This window comes from Salvelinus alpinus, chromosome 13 (assembly GCF_045679555.1).
Source record: "Salvelinus alpinus chromosome 13, SLU_Salpinus.1, whole genome shotgun sequence".
In the NCBI taxonomy this organism is placed as follows: domain Eukaryota; kingdom Metazoa; phylum Chordata; class Actinopteri; order Salmoniformes; family Salmonidae; genus Salvelinus; species Salvelinus alpinus.
This window is the reverse complement of record NC_092098.1, coordinates 25,725,648-25,748,079: the sequence shown is the minus strand read 5'-3', so window position 1 is coordinate 25,748,079 and position 22,432 is coordinate 25,725,648. Positions and strand designations below refer to the sequence as shown.

Below are 22,432 nucleotides of genomic sequence, written 5' to 3'. Positions count from 1 at the left end.
ATAAAAATATTAGAATTGAGTAAGAATAATATATTTATCTTAAATGGTTGCTATTTGTTAATGTGTTGTTATTTTTTATGCATGTAATGAAAGTAGAACATATTGTACACAATTTTAGAGCGAAAGACTGTCTTGCAGCCTGTGGGTTTCTCCAGCTCCATAGTAACCTATGTGGTGATCTGTGGAATGTCAAAGTAGATGATCAACAAGGTGAATGTATTATATGAGCCGCACGTACACAGCCACCCATTATTCACTGCATACTCTATAAGCCACACATTCTGCATTGGTCAGTCATAGATTTGTTACTTACATAATTAGTTTGTTGACAATGGTCCAGAAATGGCGTGACGATTTTGCAACAATAAATATAGCATGGGAGATATTCAACCTATGTGGAGTGTCTCTGACTCAGTAATGTGGCCATCGATACCTGGTTAAATAAAGGTGAAATAAAACATTTAAAAAAATAAATTGATCAATGGGATCAGATCTGCCCAGGCAGACTCTGGTTCTAGCTTTCTCCCATACCCCCTGCTCCCCTCCTCTTGGCCTCTCCTGCGTTCCAACTTGGAATCCTGGCCAGGCTAGTCATGGCTGTCTCTATCCCTCTGTGAGTCAGTCAACCATCCCATTCCCCACACCCTACCTCTGGAAAGGCCAGCAGCACAGTCACTGAGTGACACAGACCTCTCACCTCATCACACCTCCTCAGCCACTCATAGGCCCAGACCCGGGTGGTTGTTGGTGGGTTGTTGGGGGCTGTTTTATAGGACTACGTGCATGTGAGGTGACAGGAATAACAGAGTGCTATATATAATTGGTGCTCCTTGTTTCCTGGCAGTGGGCACCCCTGGGGGCAGACAGTGTGTTTAGCTGGCAGTCCCTCCCTGCAGACCCGTGCTGATAAGTCATTTCCAAAAAAGAAATGATCTCATCCCTTCTTCCCTCCCTCCCTTCATTGTTTAGTGCTCCCTCCTTTCTGTGAATTTGTCTGAGAGTATGTCTGTGAAAGAGATTGTGTGTGTGTGTGTGTGGTGTGTGTGTGTGTGTCTGCCACAGATAGTTGAGAGGGAAGCAGGCAGAGTTGTGATAAACACACTGGCTGGGTAGTACTAGGGGGATCTCCATCCAGGAGCGGGCTCCATGCCTTAGTGATGAAGTCATTGGGAAAGAGCCTGATTCAACGGGACCAGATCAGACTGACACACTGAGACATGGAGTCACACATACATTTTTTTCACCGTATTTTTTCACCGTAACTCAACTAACTTTTTTTACACTCTTCACAAATCATTATCGGGGATTATTGTTTGCCTACATGGGCCATTATTACATGCAGGCATGTGCACATATAGAGTCCTAGGTGTGCTGAAGCACCTGCCCTTTTGATTGGTGTTGTTTTTTAAAGCACATTACAAATGTTTTCTCTCTTTTTTCTCTTGTAACTGTAAATGCAACGAATTGTCTATCAAAGGAGATAATCTTGAAAAATAGTCCCCCGCGAGCACGGTGGTGCGTTGCTGCATGAAGTACCCACCGGCGCCGAGCGGAGAAATTAATATTGCCAGTAGAAGGTTACTTTGGAGTTGTTAGCGTTTGTTGTCTCATTGTCAGGCACAGGGGTGAAGGGGCCAACTGCAGTAAAGACTAGCTTGTTTTGACAGCATAGCCTAGCTAACTAGCTGATTCATCTAGTCTAGTAGTGGTTGTAGCAGAGATACTTAACCAACTCCCTTTCATCTTTGGTTCTCCCTGGCTTAGCCTACAATGTGTGATGAGTCAGTGTGTTTTCGTAGAAAATGAAGGCCTATGTAAAACACATCGTGGACAATTTGGCTATAGGAGCAGTAGAAAAGTAGGAGCACCTGCCCTGATGCCATTATTATTACCAGATAACAACAATTCTACAGTTTGTGTTAAATCTTGAACAAACTGTACATTGAAATATTATAATTGTAAAATTAGATGGAAACCTTTTAGATGAGTGGTTTAATCATACATATTCATAGTTGTGACAAAGACTTCCAGGTTTCATTGTCTCAGGTCAGACAGACACAATGCCATTAACACCAAGCCTGAGTTTCTGGCTGTATCTGGTTGTACTGGCAGAAGTGTTATGTTTGATGTGAACTTGGGCCCTGACGGTGTTGTGTTGAGTAACACTAACGGTTGCCTAAGCTCTTTGTTGTGATGTTGTAACCAGTTGGACCTGGCCAGGGGTTAGCTAGCTGTGCTCGCTGTCATGTGAGAATTGTTCTCTATCGCTGTCATGTCCTGCCCCTGGGTTGGGTGTGTGTGTGGGGGTATTTATGATTGTGCCACTAGTTTTCATGTGTGTATTGTGGCTGCTTGTGGTCGTGTGTGTGTGAGAGAGAGAGAGAGAAAGTTGTGTGTGTGTGTGTGTGTGTGTGTGTGTGTGTGTGTGTGTGTGTGTGTGTGTGTGTGTGTGTGTGTGTGTGTGTGTGTGTGTGTGTGTGTGTGTGTGTGTGTGTGTGTGTGTGTGTGTCAGGCAGCTTCACAAGGGGCCAGGGGTCATAGGTTACCTCTGAATCATGTTCTGTAGAATTTGGTCTCAAGGAAATGAACGCACCAAAAAAATGGGAATATAATATACGTGACAGAAGGAAATGATAGCTCGTAAAAAAAATTGCCCATTGTTGACGGTCACAAATGAACTCTTTAATGTTTTGTCCTCTATGTAGGAGGAGGATGTATTGGTGGTGGTTTCGTTAAGGAAGCAAGTCTCCTTGTGAGATGTTAAGAACATGGCTCAGCACCTGAACATTCTACTCCTCCCTGGTTATTTATCAATAAGTAGATTTTTCCTCCTTGATGTGACTTGGCTGTGAGTGGGTAGGCAAATAGACCTTCACAGCCAGACAGGGAGCTCAAATCGCTGACGGGCTAAATGAAACCATGGTTATCTGATTTGGCACTGCTCGTTTCTTACATATCAAAATGCATTAGGTACTAGTAATTTCTATTCTTCTAAGTATGGCCTAGGCACTATCTCTTACCTGCTTCAGTCACAGCCTCTCGTCTCCCCCATCTTTAGATAGAACACTGTCGATTTGACCGTTTGACAGTCAGCGTATGGAGTGTGTGTGTGTATGTCTGTCACTGTGTGTGCATGCATGTTTGCTTCAGTTGTTGTATGTTTCAGTGTGTGTGTCAGTGTGTGTGGTGATACCTATACCTCCCATAGATCTGTCAGTTCTCAGTTCCCACCACTGACCTGAGATGTGAGCTCACAGGGTGAGGAGAAATGAGACTCATCATCTGCTTGATAAGGTCCTCCCTGCATGAATCTATATATCACTTCATTTAAATGGATCAATACAGGCTTCATAGAGTTAACAAGAGAGTTAGTACACCCAAATGTGGCACAGCAGCTGATCTAGTATATCAATGTAAAAAGTAAGTGTCCACTGATAGTTTGCTGCAAAAGTTATCTGTTAGGTCAGTGATGCATTACAAGTCTTAAAGTCCCCCTCTGTGTCCTACCTGGCATCATCAAATAGCTGCTGCTCCCATGTTATGTCCAGATAGTTTTTTTAGCGTGGGCTCTGTAGTCCAAACATACCACCTCTTCTGGTCAATGACGCCATATATTTGCCCTCAATGTTGCATATTGATTAAATCTAACCTTAAATCTAACAGAAACAACATTGATTTATTTATCTTAGCTCTCTATCTTAGCTTTTGATCGCATATAATTGGGCTTTATTATGCATTTGTAGATTATTGTAGGACTTTATATGTAGCTTCAGTTTGAATCTTTTTGTCAGATGTAGTTATGTAGGCTCTGGTATATTGTGAGTCACTGAATGAAGACCTGTCTGATCTAGTACATGTTTGAGTTTTCTTAATTCAGTAATAGTTCAAATTATCTGAATAAATGTGGAGACAAAATGTATGCTATGTTTTGTGTTTGATGTTGATATATTTTTTTAACGGCACATTTGAATCGTTTTGTCTCCCGTCGGAAACATTGCAATGTTTTCTCTCCCGTTGGATTACATAATATTACTGCAATTTGGACTCCCTTGTTATGGTTTATTGAAAATAGAATTATCTCATTCAATGTGAAAAATGACATTTAGAATTAAATGTAGCATTTGTTCAACAATAGTTAAATCAATAGCATCTTTTCACCAACATGCAAAAACAAACTGATTTTAGAAATTGGTGAATATTTCATACACTGATGTGTAAAAATATATTTGATAGGGATTTTATAGAAAAAAACATTTTCAGAAAAGTATTATTTTGCAAAAGTTCCAGATACTGTATCACAAAATCATAAAGATAGAGTCCTGAAGTACTAAAATCATGTTTTTGACCATTGGTTTTAGAGTTTTCTAAAGGTAGAAGGCAGTCAAGAAATAGACTACTATTGATTGTAGAATTTGTGGTTGATTTTATATTTTGCTTATGTTAATTTCCTGAGTTATTTGTATTAGATTCATGCTTTTAATAGATTTAGGATTATAGAGTAAATGCATGACGTGATTCAAATCTATCATTTAAATGTGTGATATGTTTTTGTTCTGTTGCTGATACTTATGTCTGCTTGTTGTTCATTACGAGAGACATTTTATTTTGAAATCAAGTGGCGTTATTTTAGATAGAATCTATATGGATCAATTGTGACTGATTACGGGAACTAGATAAGCCATATTCCTCTTTAATAGAGAAATCCTCTTTTTATATTTGATTGTTAGGCTAATTCTAAAAGTGTCAATTTGGTTATCTAGGTTTTTCTTGTTTGCATTGAATTATAATTATTCTCCACCCACCCACCCTATAACACCCACACTGTTGCTCTATAGTATATATCTTTATGTTCTAGTATTGTAAACCACATGATTTCAACAAACATGGTGGTTACAAGGTTTGTTCAGTAGCTGTTAAGCAAATAACAGGAATGTATTGTTTACTGAATAGCACTATTTTATTAGACTTTTACTGAAATACGGCTACTACCACGTTCTCCCTCTTATGATTAAAGAGCCAGCAAACTCAGGGTGTGGTTACAAAAATAATTTAAGAGAAAACATTTCATTTAAAAACTCACAGAGAGTAAATCTACTACAATAATGACCAATCACATTTTTTCATTTTTTTAATCACATATATTTGAATGCATACCTTCAGAAATTCTATATTTTCCAGATTCCACATACTCACATTGTCTGAATGTAACATTTACAATTCCCCTTGAACAAAAATACATTACAATCACTGTCTGTGCCTCTTACAAAAATACAGCACAATATATGGTTTTAAAGATACTTACTTAAGATATAGTACAACACAAGTCCAGAAGGTTCAGTCTGTAGAATGTTCTAGAAAGTTTGTGATAGTTCCAAAAGCTCAAAACAGGCAGTTTTATGTACATAAAGACACACAGATACAGCCCTGAGGTATTAAAACATATTTGTGACTGTTAGCTTTGAGTTTGTGTCAACTTGTTAAGTTTTGGTGTCAGGCTCATGACTCAGTGTTGCTCATCGTACAGGACATGAATTGAGCCCGCCATTTCTCAAACCCTGACTTGCTCTCTTTGTTCTTGTCAGTTTGCGTTTCAGTCAGTCGGAAATTGAATATCTGATCTGATTTTGAATTTATTTATTTGTCTTAGAGTTAAGTTATTACCAGAATTGTTGTACTATTTAGCATTTAGGAAGCGGTTTGGTTTATATGTGTGTAAAAAGTGCTGTAGAATGTGTTGGATGAAGGGTGGAGGGGATGAATCTTTAATCCACTCATCTTCCTCTGGATCTTCTTTTGTGCATTCTCTATTGGGTCAGATGAGCATGATCCATCTCTAGGATTTTCTTTGTCACTTACAGTCTTTTTATTCTGTCCATTCATGACAAGGATATCCGTAACTCTGTGTTTGGTTAATGATTAAAATAAACGTAACTGTTGTAAACTCATGCAAATGAAAATGCTTGCTGTGACAGCAGGCTGAGATAACTCTTGTTTTCTCACACAATGAGAGGGAAGATTTTGTGTGTGTGTGTGTGTGTGTGTGTGTGTGTGTGTGTGTGTGTGTGTGTGTGTGTGTGTGTGTGTGTGTGTGTGTGTGTGTGTGTGTGTGTGTGTGTGTGTGTGTGTGTGTGTGTGTGTGTGTGTGTGTGTGTGTGTGTGTGTGAGAGAGAACACGCACACGTGTTGGTCCCGTGTGGCTCAGTTGGTAGAGCATGGCGCTTGCAACGCCAGGGTTGTGGGTTCATTCCCCACTGGGGGACCAGGATGAATATGTATGAACTTTCCAATTTGTAAGTCGCTCTGGATAAGAGCGTCTGCTAAATGACTTAAATGTAAATCTGCTAAATGACTTAAATGTTCAGTGTGTGGGAAGTAAGTAAATTAAAGAGTTTGAAAGAGAAACTTATCGGTCCTATGAAGTCAACAGCCTTTGTGAACATACGGTTTGCACTTTGAGTTGTGTCTTGGAACATGCCATCCCCACACCACCGTTACAGATGTATAATTTTCACCTTTATAATCAGGAGTTGGAATGCTTTTAACAATGTTGGTAATGGGTTATAATTGACAAAGTTGTGCCACTAAAGAGTGTAAGGTCTTTAGTATGTATTTGTTTAGTGATTAATCACTAACTCCTGACTAGGGATGGGCCATTCTCTGTTCCAGAGCATTCTCTCTCTCTCTCTCCTCTCTCTCTCTCTCTCTCTCTCTCTCTCTCTCTCTCTCTCTCTCTCTCTCTCTCTCTCTCTCTCTCTCTCTCTCTCTCTCTCTCTCTCTCTCTCTCTCTGCCGCTCTCTCTCTCTGCCGCTCTCTGTCTGTTCCTCTTCCTTTCTTCTGTGCGTGTGCGCGCGTGTGTGTGTGTGTGTGTGTGAGAGAGAGAGAGAGAGGTGGGGGGTGGTAGTGTGCTTGTAGTTGGTGGCTGAATCTTGTAAAGGGTTTTCCTAATATGGGCTGTCTTACAGCAGCCTCCTCATCCTATGGCTGGTAGAGGGCAGGGCCTTCCCCCTCTCTCAGCCAGTGATGACACAGGCACGACTCACTTCCTCATTAATTGGCTGAAACCAGTTCTTACAGGAACCGCTGGTGATAAATGTGAGAGTTCTGAGAAGTCATTCATTTCTCCTCGCTCGCTGCAGCAGAGAGGAGAGGAGCACTGCAGGGGAGTTGAACGGGTTTGCGGATGTGTGCGTGTATGTGTGCCAGAGTGTGTGTGTGGTTGCCAGAGCCGGAGTATGTGTGTGTGTGTGTGTATGTGTCTGTGGACTTAGAGGACAAGCCAACTTTTTACCCTTTTCTTTTTATTCTCTCTCTTTTTGTTCTAAAACAAGCTGAAGTGTTAGAATATGTAGCTCTCAGTACATCCTGTACTTTTTCACTGTTTCTTTTTTTTTTGTCTGTTCTGAATTCCTGTCTGTGGGGATGAGCTGTTTGAATGCACAGTCTCTCTCGCTCTCTGTGTGGAAGAGGGAAGCAGGGAGAGAGGAAGGGAGCAGGAAGGCAGGACAGCATGTCTCCCTTTGTTGCTGCCCTTGGCTTGGTGGTGAGTAACAATGATGTGACGTGTTCTGTGTTCCCCTCCTCCCTCCCCTCTGTCTCTCTCCTTGCCTCCATCCCACCCACCCTCCCTCCTTCCCTCCCCTTCTTTTTCCCTCTATCTGTTGGCTGTGTGGCAGTGCTGTCCCAGTGCTGGGCTCCTTTCTACAGAAGCCCTTTAGGGAGTACTTGCAGGCCCAGAGAGCCAAGATGCACCACCACGCGGGAGAGGGGACCTCAGCCGTAAGTACCTCATCCAGGGGCCCATCCTCTACTATACTCTACTGCCTTCCTCTATTCACTACCTCCCTCATGGAGAGGCCCTCTCTCTAAAGAATGTTTCCCTCACTTTCTTTCTATCATTCTCTTAGACTCCCTCCACTTTTCTTTCTTTATCTTCTCTCTATCTCGCTCTCTCTTTTTTGTCTCCCTCTCTTTCAGTAATTTCCTTTTTTTATTATTCACTTTCCTTTCAATCTCATTTTCTTCTCTCTTTTTCACTTTTATTTTAAATTTTATTTTCTCAGATTTGTAATCCTCCCATCTCTCCCTGAGTCTTTCTATTACAGTAGTGGGATGAATATATATAGTGGAGATGATACTGTAGTCCAGCAGTAGCAATGTAATAGTATTGTACCTCTCAGGGCCTCTGGGCAGCGTTTAGAGTGACAGGGAGAGGGTTCATTGGGTGCATGGTGGGCTGGGCAGGCTGAGGGGAGGCTAGGAGGGGGCTGGGGCTAAGGGAGAGGGGGCCAGTGTAGGGTCTGGCTATAGCACTATTAGCAGTGTAGCACGATTAGCACTTAACAGTGTTAGCAGTAGGTGTGCTGAGTCATGCTTAGTCTGAGTTGATGGGAGTGTGTGAGTGTTCAGTGACTCCACCTTGTCACAGAGTGCCCCGCCTGAACCCACTGCTAGTGATGACTGGGGGGCGGGCGGGGCCCCCCTGCCCTGCCATTGACAATCCATAAAAAAAAAGCTGTCTGGAACAAAAAGAGCCAGTTGTAGCTCGAGCCGTATCTCTTTGAAAGCTTTTTAAAAATGTCTCTCCCTCTCTTTTTCTCTTTCTTTCTCTCTCTGTATCCCTCTCCCGCTCCTTCTCTCTCTCTTTCTCTCTCCCACTCCCTCTCTCTCAAAATGATTCATTGCAAACCTTTTTCTTTTTCCCCCCCTCATCCGATGTGCGAGCTAGTAAGAAAGAGAGAGAAAAGGAAAGGAGAGACTTTGAGTTGCACAACGAGAGATTAAGGCTGTTTCTAGAACAATGTTCCTTTTTTCTTGTAACTTGAACCTCCTGCAGTTACAGGAGAAAAGCGAGGCAATTTAACTTTGGGGAAACGGAGGCTGCCAGTTGGGGTCACCGGGGGCAAGGGAGGAGGTTTGGCGGGTTTGCTTTTTACTACTACTGATCTCTCTCTGTCCTGCACATGGATGTGGGAGCAGATCTCATCCCACTCAGATAGAACATAGGTTATAGTTTAGCATCAGAGACTGTAGATGCTAGGGACTACGTGGGGAAGGCTGACTCCAGAGTGACCAGGGTCTCGCCCTTCTGTTTCTGTTCCGTTTCTTGCAGGATGAAAACTGGCTGTCGTGGGGCTTTGAGAAGGTGATCGTGGTCATGGTTTGTTTCTTTGTCTGCTCCATCGTCAACTCCATGGCCCAGAGCTATGCCAAGCGCCAGCATCAGCAGAAGTACTCTGAGGGGAAAACCAAGTGAAGGCAACACTGAGAAGCGAGAAGAGCAGCTAGCCTAGCACACATTCTGGGCTCTCGGTCAAAAAACCCTCAGCACAAACTTGCTGTATCCTCCTCTTTTTTCTCTGTCTCCAATAATCTCCAATGAGACACAAACCGCCATAATCCGAAGTATGGGCGTCCATGTTATCGATCGATGGATATCCATCCGTATGAAGTAATCGTTTTCTTTGTTTCTGTAGTGATACTGAAGGTTATCCGTTTACATGGAACTTGGACTTAATTTATTTGCTTTCCAGGATTTTTTGATAGAGATGATGGCCCATAGTTTTTTGCTTCCTCAGTGGTTGTTCACTATAAGGTAGGTGCTTGGCCATGTGGTGTGGTGTTGTATGGATAGGACATCCATTTCATTGAGCAGCTCTACAGTGACTGTGTGTGGGTGGGTCAGCAGCTACTGGCACTGATTCTCCTCTGCGAGGCCTTAAGTACTCTTTGGTCCAGCTTCCACGACTAGAACTGATAGTCTTATCATAGAGCCTGTTTATTTAAATTATTATGTTTGGCTTGGATCGGTTTTATTTTACTTAAATGATTTGGTGAGTGCACTGTAATGCAGGGACTGATGTTATATATTATTTAAGTTATGTAAGGCCTAATCTGTTTTTTCCCAGTTAATTTTTTAGGATTTGTGTTTTTTTTGTGTGTTTTTTTTCAACTGAAATGGGATAGACAAGGAATGTACATGGACTGCACATCTTGTAAATATAGCTATGATAATATATGATTTTCATAACTTCACTTCTACAAGTCTGATGTAGATAGATCTGAATAAATCAAAACAGGGAGTTAAATCACTTGATTTTTATCTGTACCTATACTACTATTGATGTCATTTCTATGCTGTAAAATTCCACAGAGTGAGCACCTTTGGATCAGACTTCATAAATCGTCCATGAATCATTCTGCTGGTCCCTTTGTCTAGAGTTATTTTCTACTTCCAATAAGAGAGCACATGAGTCAGACCTGGGGCTGCTCAACCAACCAGACACACTGATGGATTGAATCAGATCTGTGTTTGTGCCACTTCTGTAACTCTCTTCCTTATAGAGCCTTTCATTCGGATCACAAGTCGTGTTTGGTGGTATCTGTTTACTTTATATGATCTTTTAGGGGTTGTGCCTGGTTTGAAGCTTGTGGTAAGTGATTCCTTTGTCTTCAGTGCCTGGCTGTGGAGGGAGTTTCAGACAGTGTGTGTGTTAATGCAGCAGACTCCTCTGCACTCTCTCAACTCCCATGTAAAGCTTGAACGCTCCGCAAGCTCATGTTCACAATTCCTCTGGGAGGAAGGGCATCACTTAAAATGATGTTATGTCATCAATATGTTACTTTTTTTCTGTCTTATGCTTGTTGGATAACGTCAGCTGGCTTGTGATCCAAGATTCCTATTTTTCGTAATTGCTTGTGAATTATTTTTGTATTTTTTTTGTACTGTTGCCCTGGTATGTTGGTTTGGGAGCTCCGGGCAGACAGGCAGGAAAGGGGGGGGAGCGAGCGGAGAGAAAAAGAGAGCGAGTGCAGTGAAAAGGGTCTGTGGCGTTACCTCCAGTGAACCCTCCTATGAACTCGCTGCACTGCCCCAGTGACGGAGCCAGGAGACGAATCAGTCGAGTAGATTCAAAACAGAGAGGCACTGTTGAACGCACAGAGCCTCAGCCTCCCTCCAGTCTGCTGCAGCTCTGATAATCACCCCATTCAAATACAGCCTCTCTCTCTCAGGGTAAGTAATGGAAGGATTTTTTTCCTCCTCTTTCCTCATATTACGTGTGTGTTTGTGTCTCAGGCATGTCCGTCACTCTCTCGGCCTGTCAGATAGCTTATCAGACTGGTGTTGGCTGTTACATTGCAAGGCGACAACAGTCTGTAGGCTGTCTGACATTTCGGGCTCTTTCATCTGACCAGCATCCTGTTTTCTCTTTGTCCGTCTGTGGTTGTTGTCATTGTTGAAGCATCGGTTCCCATTTTGAGCTGTGTGGTCTGATGTTATTGTTCCTTTGTTGCAAAATATTTTAGACATAAGTTTGGTTTATTCACTCTTTTATTGATATATTCTTTGTTGACTTCTTTTAAAGTGGTTATATATGTATATCTGTTTGTAAATGAAAATGTATTGCCGTTAATTTGTCCGATCGGTGTGTGTGTGTGTATGTGTGCATGTGTGCATGTATCATTGCATATCTGTTAAAAGGGCTTGTGTGTGTTTCTGGAGTTTGTCTTAATCCCCTTGAATTTCCAGAGAATCAGGAAAGCACACACCTTATTGCAACACTCCATTGTGACAGCCAGCCAGTATTTGCTATGGTACACACAGTCCTCACCTGAGATAGTTCCTCCTTCCACTTTACACTTCTCTCTTTTCTCTCACACACTTCTTTCCATTTTCCACTATTGCTCAATAGCTGATTTTTTTTGTCTAACGTTGCATTTTATTAGTACAGCTTTTTCTTGTTTTTGCTTCAGGGTTTGTATTTAGAAAAAGCTGAAATCATAGCTTGACCAGTACATGTTCTTTTTGTGTTCCTGAACCAGGATGACTTACCTTTTGAGAAATGACTTATGTTTTCCTTGGCAGTTTTAGAACATCTTGTTCCATAAGGGAGCCCCATTTTTGCGTGTGTGTGTCTTTCTCTGTGTGTTTACGTTTCTATGTGTAAATGTCTGTGTAATGGTGGGTGTCTGTACTTCGGAATTCTTTTCGATGTATGTATGCATGTCCTGTTTTATCTGTTTTCTCTTTAAATAAAGGACTGAAATAAAGTCACTGGGTTTTGTTCATTATTTTTTAATCATGTGATATGCCGTGACTGTGGCCACACAACCCATTAGTACTGGCCCGAGAGTTCCTCAGAGACACTCACATATCAGCCTTGGGGAGGGACAGGGAGTATATTGACTTCTCTCTCACATTTCATCTACTTATGTTTCACATTCAATCACGTTACAGACCGGCTCTTTTCCTTAAACATTTACATCATATCACTTTCAGATTGCAAATCATGTCAGCGCTGTGAGGTTACAGTAACAAATGTGATTGATTATGGTTAATGAAAAACGACTATTCCAAATCAAATCCATTTTTATTTGTCACATGCGCCGAATAAAACAGGTGTAGAATTTACCGTGAAATGCTTACTTACAAGCCCTTATCCAACAATGTAGTTTTAAGAAAATGGAGTTAAGAAAATATTTACTAAATAAACTAAAGTAAAAAATTTAAGAAAAAGTAACACAATAACAATAACACAATAAAATAACAATAATGAGGCTATATTCCGGGGGTACCGGTACCGAGTCAATGTGCAGGGGTACAGGTTAGTCGAGGTCATTTGTAGATGTAGGTAGGGGTAAAGTGACTATGCATAGATAATAAACAGCAAGCAGCAGCAGTGTAAAAACAAAGGGGGGGTTCAATATAAATAGTCCGGGTGGCCATTTTATTAATTGTTTAGCAGTCTTATGGCTTGGAGGTAGAAGCTGTTAACCTCTTAGCGCACGGATCCCGCTAGCGAGAGCCTTTTGGACCTAGACTTGGTGCTCCGGTACCGCTTGCCGTGTGGTAGCAGAGAGAACAGTCTATGACTTGTGTAACTGGAGTCTTTGACAATGTTTTGGGACTTCCTCTGACACCGCCTAGTATATAGGTCCTGGATGGCAGGAAGCTTGGCCCCAGTGATGTACTGGGCCGTACGCACTACCCTCTGTAGCACCTAATGGTTGGATGCCAAGCAGTTGCCATACCATGCGGTGATGCAACTTGTCAGGATGCTCTCGATGGTGCAGCTGTAGAACTTTCTGAGGATCTGGGGACCCATGCCAAATCTTTTCAGTCTCCTGAGGGGGAAAGGTGTTGTCGTGCCTTCTTCACGACTGTGTTGGTGTGTTTGGACCATGATAGTTTGTTGGTGATGTGGATGTGAATGGGGGCGTGTTCGGCCCTCAATTTCCTGTAGTCCACGATCAGCTCCTTTGTCTTGCTCACTTTGAGGGAGAGGTTGTTGGCATGGCACCACACTGCCAGGTCTCTGACCTCCTCCCAATAGGCTGTCTCATCGTTGTTGGTGATCAGGTCTACCACTGTTGTGTCGTCAGCAAACTTAATGATGGTGTTGGAGTCGTGCTTAGCCACGCAGTCGTGGGTGAACAGAGATTACAGGAGGGGACTAAGCACGCACCCCTGAGGGGCCCCCGTGTTGAGGATCAGCGTGGCAGATGTGTTCTGCCTACCCTTACCACCTGGGGGCAGCCCGTCAGGAAGTCCAGGATCCAGTTGCAGAGGGAGGTGTTCAGTCGCCGCGTCCTTAGCTTAGTGATGAGCTTTGTGGGCACTATGGTGTTGAACGCTGAGCTGTAGTCAATGAACAGCATTCTCACATAAGTGTTCCTTTTGTCCAGGTGGGAAATGGCTGTGTGGAGTGCGATTGAGATTGAGTCATCTGTGGATGTGTTGGGGCAATATTCGAATTGGAGTGGGTTTTGGGTTTCCAGGATGATGCTGGTGAAGTGAGACATGACCAGCCTTTCAAAGCACTTCATGGCTACCGACGTGAATGCTACGGGGCGATAATCATTTAGGCAGGTTACCTTTGCTTCCTTGGGCACAGGGACTATGATGGTCTGCGTGAAACACGTAGTTAATACAGATTCGGTCAGGGAGAGGTTGAAAATGTCACTGAAGACACTTGCCAGTTGGTCCGCGCATGCTCTGAGTACGCGTCCTGGTAATCCGTCTGGCCCCGCGGCCTTGTGAATGTTGACCTGTTTAAAGGTCTTGCTCACATCGGCTACCGAGAGCATGATCACACAGTTGTCCTGAACAGCTGGTGCTCTCATGCATGCTTCAATGTTGCTTGCCTCGAAGCGAGCATAAAAGGCATTTAGCTCATCTGGTAGGCGTCACTGGGCAGCTCGCGGCTGGGTTTCCCTTTGTAGTCCGTAATGGTTTGCAAGCCCTGCCACATCCGATGAGCACCAGAGCCAGTCTAATAGGATTCAACCTTAGTCCTGTATTGACGCTTTGCCTGTTTGATGGTTCGTCTGAGGGCCACATGAGGTGGAAGCATGAGGACAAAAGAGGACCACATGACAAAGTTAGACCATGATGCACAGTGATGAATGTCTACTAGGGGAAGAGGCAGATTGGTCCTGAGTCTGAGGGTGCTTCTCTTACATCTTGGTTGCCCTGTAGTCTACCCATATGCTCAGTACCCACTTCCTGTGTTAGTTAATCAGACGTCGTATGGGTTTTGGAAGCTGAGAACACAGGTTGGGGAAATGAGTTGGCATTGGTTTTGTCGGGCACTCATTGGACTGCAAATTGAACCAGGGTTGACCATCTAAATGTTAGTTTGCAACCACTTGCATGATGAGGCAGTAATATTAACAAGTGTTGCTTATTTGCTAAGTCATTATCAGTGATTTGTATGTAATTGTGGGAAAAAGTGAGAGAGGAAAATCTTCACCTGCTCCATTCTGCACAAACCACATGCATTAATGCAAGTCACCAGTCTCTGTTTGTCTTCTGAATATGCATATGGTTTCATTTCTGAGTAAGAAACCCCTCAACCCCTCACCTGTTCCAAACGAACCATAGTAAAGTTATTGGGTTCCTCTGAAAACACACACGCCACCCACTGGGCATAAACATCAGTTCAACATCTAGTTTTGATTTTCATTTAGTTGAGTTGTCAACTAACGGGAATTCACCTCAAAATCAACCAAACATTTCACCCTGTCATTCGATTTAGGTGAAAAGTTAGGTGAAAAAAATACGAAGTGTTTGGCTTTTTGCAAATCCAATCAGTTTTCCACATGTATTTAACGTCCTCACTCTTCACATTACATTTTCTGGTTTAAATGAGTTTGAAACAATGTTGATATAACCAGTTTTCGCCCAGTGGGCACTTCCAAACGGTCTATTGTGCCGTTACAGTGTCTTTCCACTAAAATCACACATGCACACAGGCTCACACAATAACCACTTCTGAACAAATGAAACTAAAAATGAATTTCACAGCTATGGCATAAATCATTTCCTTTGTTGTGATGTTATAGCCTACAGCAATCTAATTAATCAACTGCTTCAAACGGCATGTTCTCATGTTGTTATAACTCAGTAAATCTGAGTGTGTAGTCATAGTGACATTCATGTTAATCGATATGCTGTTTCGGAATGACTGTAGCTGCGTGACTGAAACAGCTTATTGAGAGGTTTTAAAGCCGGTAAACATGGTGTTACTGATGGTAATTGTAGACCAAAAGTGGTAGATTCCGGCTCCTCTGCACCACACCATTGCCAATATGGCAGAGTGCTTCACCCTTAACCTAACTGGCAATGCCAGCCAGGTGGCAATGCTAGCAGGATACAGAGTGTGTGTGTGTTGTGCGTGCGTGTGCGAACTGTGAGAATACAGAGGAGAACAGACACACCCTGGTAATCACCAGGCTGGCACAACCTGTTCTGCTCTGTCCCGCTGTACAAATCTCACCAGATTCCATTCACTCCAATTCACAATTTGCATAACTGTAATCATTACATTTTTGGTGGTTGTTGTGTCACATAACAAAAGAGCACCCTTGAATCCTTGTGGTGCATATCCTTTAGAAAGAGCACCATCATGATTTTGTGATGATTCTTTTAGGGAAGAACCCGACAACATAACCATGTAAGTTAATGTCCAACTTTCTCCCCCTCCATCTTCTTTGAAGCCATTCGTTACTGACAGACAAAGCTTGTTTCTATCTGCCATGGTCATCTACAGCAGTGGAAGCTGCTGAGGGGAGGACGACTCTTAATAATGGCTGGAAAGGAGCGAATGGCATCAAACACATGGGTTGATACCATTTATTCTGCTCCAGCCATTGCCACAAGCCTGCCCTCTACAATTAAGGTGCCACCAACCTCCTGTGATCTACAGTAATCTCTACAGCATATACACCCACAGTCTCTCTATGGCCGTGAAATACAACCAATATTGTCTATTGATTTGAACACGTTTGTCTGCCTCTTTCGCTCTCATTTCCTCTCTTCCACTAACCCGTTTTAATATTTTCATTCTCACTTCCTCTCACCAACAACCTGGCCAAAGGATGCACATCACTCAGTCGTGTCTCAGACAGTTACTCACTGGAACAGACCACTAATGAATCAAACATCCTAACATCCTAATGTGCATGCCAAGGCAGAGAATGTTGTAACTGCAGGGTGTACCCACTATACATGCATGCACACACTCAGGCACACAGACACACACAGACACACACACACACACACACATAGCCCCTTAATCTGGGAGCACTGAGTCCCTTAGACAAAGTCAACCATCTGAAGAACGCATGCAAGTCCTCTTCCCCTCTGGCTGAATAAGTGTGTGTGTGTGTGTGTGTGTGTGTGTGTGTGTGTGTGTGTGTGTGTGTGTGTGTGTGTGTGTGTGTGTGTGTGTGTGTGTGTGTGTGTGTGTGTGTGTGTGTGTGTGGTGAACAAATACTCCCAGGTATGTCGGTCATCATCACAGGCATGAAGGTGATGCTATATGTGCAACATCAATTCATAATATATTTCACACCTCCTCAACCCAGGGTGACTGTGTACATTTATGTGGGTTATTCTACAACAGGAAGACAAGTTGCAAGTGTGTGTGTGTGTGTGTGTGTGTGTGTGTGTGTGTGTGTGGTGAACAAATACTCCCAGGTATGTCGGTCATCATCACAGGCATGAAGGTGATGCTATATGTGCAACATCAAATCATAATATATTTCACACCTCCTCAACCCAGGGTGACTGTGTACATTTATGTGGGTTATTCTACAACAGGAAGACAAGTTGCACCTGAATCAGGCTAAGAGGCAAACTGTAACACTACCAAATACGGTTTAGCTATACAAATCTTTGGTAACACCATATGGGCGCCCCCTGTTGACACTTTAAGATCACTGCAATACTCAATACTCGAGGTTCAAAGAAGGATTCCTTTGTTCTCACTGCCATCTTTTGCTGATAAAGGGTAACCGCACACACACACTTATTCTGGTTACAGTTTAGCGTGATTACAAAACACAAAATGATCAAAATCAACCATGTGATAATACAGAAAAAGGCTGTGAACATTTTGCCACAGTGCAATCACACTTGTTGTTGGAAGGAAGATGCCAGTCCATTCGTGCCTGTGACTGACTGACTACAGTATCGCAATCATGGCTAACTCCTGAGCCATACCACACACATCCCTTTGTGCCTGATGAAGGATAAGATAACTAAGAAATGTAAAATATAAGATGTTCAAAATGGCAAAATCTCCCTAAAAAGAAAATACACAAATATGGGGCATCATGGACATTAAGCTACTATAATAATACCAAAGATTGTATAGTAGGTTTACAAACTCTGTGATAATACCAAAGATTTGTATCATTGTTCTATTGTTCTACCAAAGATATTTATAACTAACCCAAGTTAGTTCATCTGTGTTGTTTTCAATGGGAGCAAATTAAGCATAGTGGGCAGAACAAGCAAGGTGGGCAGAGCCAAGCAACAGTTAGAGAGATCCTATTGGAGCGTTCTAGCATGTATTTGCATATTATAAAACGATGGGGTCTAATCCTGAATGCTGATTGGTTAAAACCGCATTCCAGCCTGTGTCTATTCCACAAGTTACCACCTGCTAAATCTATGACATTAAAATGCCTACTTTGTTCCATCTGACTGCGCAATCCACTGTCTCATCAGCCCAGCCAGGCAATTTATAAACTCGATCTCCACTATAAAAAGCATCCTGACATTATCTCACATTTCTTTTAGACTTACATTTAGTTTTCAACAGCAGATATTTGTATAGACCTTGCTATCTGTCTTGCCGACATTTGCAACATTGTTTAAATGTTCAAAATTCGATCTCCAGCTGTCCAATAGTAATGAATGTGTCGTGAGTAAAAAGGTAAAACGAAACGAAGTGCAGCTAGTTTGCAGTCTTTCCAGCTTCAGTTTAAAATGATTGTGTTAGCTGTGTTGTTTACTAGCTCCTCTGAACAAAAGTGTCATGATGAGTGAGCACATGTTCTATGCCAGCCGAAATCGGGCCTCATTAGCTCATTGTTATGGATGTATCCAAATAAATGTCACTAGATAACAGCTTACACAAATGCAGCTACTTTGCTGTTATTTTGGATGCACTTTTTGACATGACTGTAAATTAAAATAGTAGTGTAACGACCCTGGATTTATAAGCGTGGATATCGACTCTGCCACTCGAGCATGCTTTTGCGGCACAGTCGATAGCGCGCTGGACTTCGGTCTAGAAGGTCGAGGGTTCGAGGCCTGCTCCCTGCTGTTTCATTACATTGGTGTCAGAAGTGATCGGACCTTACATCCTCGCATTACATTGATGTCAGAAGTGATTGGACCTTGCATCCACGACAGTGCGTGTGCTTGGCCGGTGAGCGCGTTCCTATAAGATGTTGAGTCGCAAGCTAGCGAGAGGACGTACTCTTTGAAAGGAGGGAGTAGTGCAGTGTTGCCAACTCCTCAGTAAGGAAATTAGCTATCCTGTCTCAGCCTCCAGTATTTATGCTGCAGTAGTTTGTGTCGGGGGGCTAGGGCCAGTTGGTTATATCTGGAGTACTTCTCCTGTCGTATCCAGTGTCCTGTGTGAATTTAAGTATGCTCTCTCTAATTCTCTCCTTCTCTCTTTCTTTCTCTCTCTCGGAGGAACTGAGCCCTAGGACCATACGTCAGGACTACCGGCATGATGACTCCTTGCTGTCCCCAGTCCACCTGGCCTTGCTGCTGTCCCAGTTTCAACTGTTCTGCCTGCGGTTATGGAACCCCTACCTGTCCCAGACCTGCTGTTTTCAACTCTTAATTATCGGCTATGAAAAGCCAACTGACATTTATTCCTGATTATTATTTGACCATGCTTGTCATTTATGAACATTTTGAACATCTTGGCCATGTTCTGTTATAATCTCCACCCGGCACAGCCAGAAGAGGACTGGCCACCCCTCATAGCCTGGTTCCTCTCTAGGTTTCTTCCTAGGTTTTGGCCTTTCTAGGGAGTTTTTCCTAGCCACCGTGCTTCTTCACCTGCATTGCTTGCTGTTTGGGGTTTAAGGCTGGGTTTCTGTACAGCACTTCGAGATATTAGCTGATGTACGAAGGGCTATATAAAATAAACTTGATTGATTGAGCTATTGGCTGTCCTAAAAGTCGCTAAATGACGTAAACACCTAATTTGCATAATTGACCATGTGCATGTAAATGTGATGGACGCTGTAGGAGAGAGGAATAACGTCGTGGGAGAGAAAAAAAGTGAGTTAAAAACACCCAAAATATATTTAGAACTACAAATGAACTTTCTTCTGTCGATTCTTGTTTTTTTAAATGTCACAATTCCAACCCTCCTCCTTTATCCGGGCTTGGAACCGGCAAAAGTGACCCAAAAGAGACACTCTGGCGGAGTTACTTAGTTAAAAAAAAAATATATATATTTTAGTTTTTTACATTTACATCCCGCCCTGAATGTAAGCCAGTGGGGGGGCCCACGGCAGCACCTGCTGCTCGTTGAGAAGAGTAAGACCGAGACGTGCTTTCACGTCAGTCTCCAAAAGTCTCCAATAACACCAGAAAAAGTCGCTAGATTTGTCGCTAGTCACTTTTTTGAAAATGTGTCGCAAGAGGGGTCTGAATACTCGCTAAATATAGCGACAAAGTCACTAAGTTGGCAACACTGGAGTAGTGTAACGACCCTGGGTTTATAAGCGTGGATATCAACTCTGCCGCTCGAGCATGCTTTTGCAGCACAGTCGATAGCGAGCTGGCCTTCGGGCTAGAAGGTCAAATCAAATCACTTCTTCTCGGGCCTAACAAAACACCGTCTTTTCCGGCATTATCACTTAATTACCTTTAAGGAACGCCTTCTCTGAAGTGCAGGTGTGCAATAACTAAATTCGCACTTGTAAACAATGCCATTTTTAGAAACTTTGGCAAATGGTCAAGTCTACAAATCTTGGTGCACTCTGTTTGTAACAGATTTTTATTTTTGGGAACAGGAAACATTGAGATCGTGTTTTTCTCTCCCGCTTCCCGCCACTGGGCATCCTTCCCTCACCATATTTGGTGGGGAGTGGAAATTGCTTCGTATTTATAAATCTGGTGAAATATCTTACTCCTTGTTCTATCTGTGATAATACCAAAGATGTTTTATAAATAAACAAAGACAGGCCACAGCCTGTCGTTTCCAATGGGGAACAAATTAGCCATAGTCTGCAGAAGAAGCCGGGGGGGGGGGGGGGGGGGGGGACAGGCAGAGCCAGCACGAGCTAGCGAGATCCTATTGGCAGAGAACTGTATTCAGATCAAATGTTTAATCGAATATCGGCCAAAATCCATCTCGTTCCATCTTCTCCCACTGTTCGCCAGTGGGCTTTCAATTAAATTCAAGGGGCTTTATTGGCATGGGAAACATGTGTTAACATTGCCAAAGCAAGTGAGTAATATACAAAATACTCACTACCATATTTGGTAGTGAGTGGAAACGCCAAGCGGATGCTTCACATTTAAACATCCAGTGAAATATCTGTCTCATTGTTCTATCTGTGATAATACTGTGTCATTTCAGCATGCTCGCCCACCATAGTAGGGCACATTACTGCGCAAGTGTATTATTGCACCAGTAGGGAGGGAAAAGTTCCTGACCAGACGAACGAAAGATGCGGAAGCGGATGAAGAAGTGGAATCTGAAAACAATGGTGGTAGAATCAAGGAGAATTTGAGAATTGTCCAAAAGAATGGAAAACAGAGTAAAGTAGTGTACAGTGATGAGAATGACCATTCGTATCTAGTAGGAGTACTGTTAAACAGCCACCACTAACATCGAGTGGCTGCTGCCAACATACTGACTCAACTCCAGCTCACTTTAATAATGGAAATTGATGGAAATTGATCAAAAATGTATCACTAGCCACTTTAAACAATGCCACTTAATGTAATGTATATGTATAAACTGTACTCTATATCATCTACTGCATCTTGCCATCTTTACGTAATACATGTATCACTAGCCACTTTAAACTATGCCACTTTATGTTTATATACCCTACATTACTCATCTCATATGTATATACTGTACTCTATACCATCTACTGCATCCTGCCTATGCCGTTCTGTTCCATCACTCATTCATATATCTTTATGTACATATTCTTTATCCCTTTACACTTGTGTGTATAAGGTAGTAGTTGTGGAATTGTTAGGTTAGATTACTCGTTGGTTATTACTGCATTGTCGGAACTAGAAGCACAAGCATTTCGCTACACTCGCATTAACATCTGCTAACCATGTGTATGTGACAAATAAAATATGATTTGATTTGTTAAATGAGGAGCAGTTGAGCATAGTACCAATCTTGAAGAAACCATTTGAGTTATCCAAACTGTTGGAGAGAGTGCTGGGTAAAGTGAGGAGGCAGTCTTGTTTCGATTTTTTTTGTGATTCTTTGGATCAGAAGGGATGTGCGTTGTGTCTCTTGTGTGTGTCTTCGGAACAGGGCATCCCTCAAGGGGGTTATATCTGGCGTCTCGTGGGAAGGCGATTTTGAGGAGATATTTCTGGCTTGATAGAAGCACATCAGATGAATCGTGTGGTGAAAAAGTGAAGAGTCTAACGTTATCTGTTCTTATATTTTTTGATATGGCGTCTCTCCCTACTCAAGTGCAGTTAGGGTATATCAACTACAGAGTCAGAGCATTTATCCCAAGACCAATGCAGTGTGATCATTGTAAAGCTTTTGGTCATGTAGCAAGTGTTTGCAGAAGGGAGAAGCCGAGATGTCCAAGTTGTGGAAAGAATCATATTATGTGTTATAAAAGTGATGAATGTTACAATTGCGGAGGGAACCATGAAGCCACGTCTTCCAAATGCCCCACGAGGGTGAAAGAGAATGAGGTGGCCAAAGTCAGGGTTGTACAGAGCATTTCATATGCAGCAGCTGTGAAAAGGTTTTGCATGGTAGTGGATAGGCCTACACTGCAGGCTGCAGGGGTTGCCTTTCATCAGCAGGATCCTGACATGTTAAGAAGGTGGACTTTGTGGCATTTATAGCTATGGTAATTAATGGCACTGTCAAGGTGGAGAGAAGGTCCAGGAAGATAT

The 22,432-nt window shown here is 42.6% G+C and overlaps 1 protein-coding gene across 3 annotated transcripts in view; it reads left to right on the top strand.

Moving 5' to 3' along the window:
• The window catches only part of LOC139537450 (vacuole membrane protein 1-like), a 376,416-nt gene extending 364,368 nt beyond the window's left edge, over positions 1–12,048 (top strand). For all 3 annotated transcript variants that reach the window (XM_071338748.1, XM_071338749.1, XM_071338747.1), the window contains 2 exons: positions 7,674–7,776; positions 9,110–12,048. In XM_071338748.1, the coding sequence (XP_071194849.1) occupies positions 7,674–7,776; positions 9,110–9,253 (247 nt within the window). In that variant the 3' untranslated portion in view covers positions 9,254–12,048. The remainder of the gene's footprint in view (positions 1–7,673; positions 7,777–9,109) is intronic.
• Positions 12,049–22,432: the final 10,384 nt, after the last annotated feature.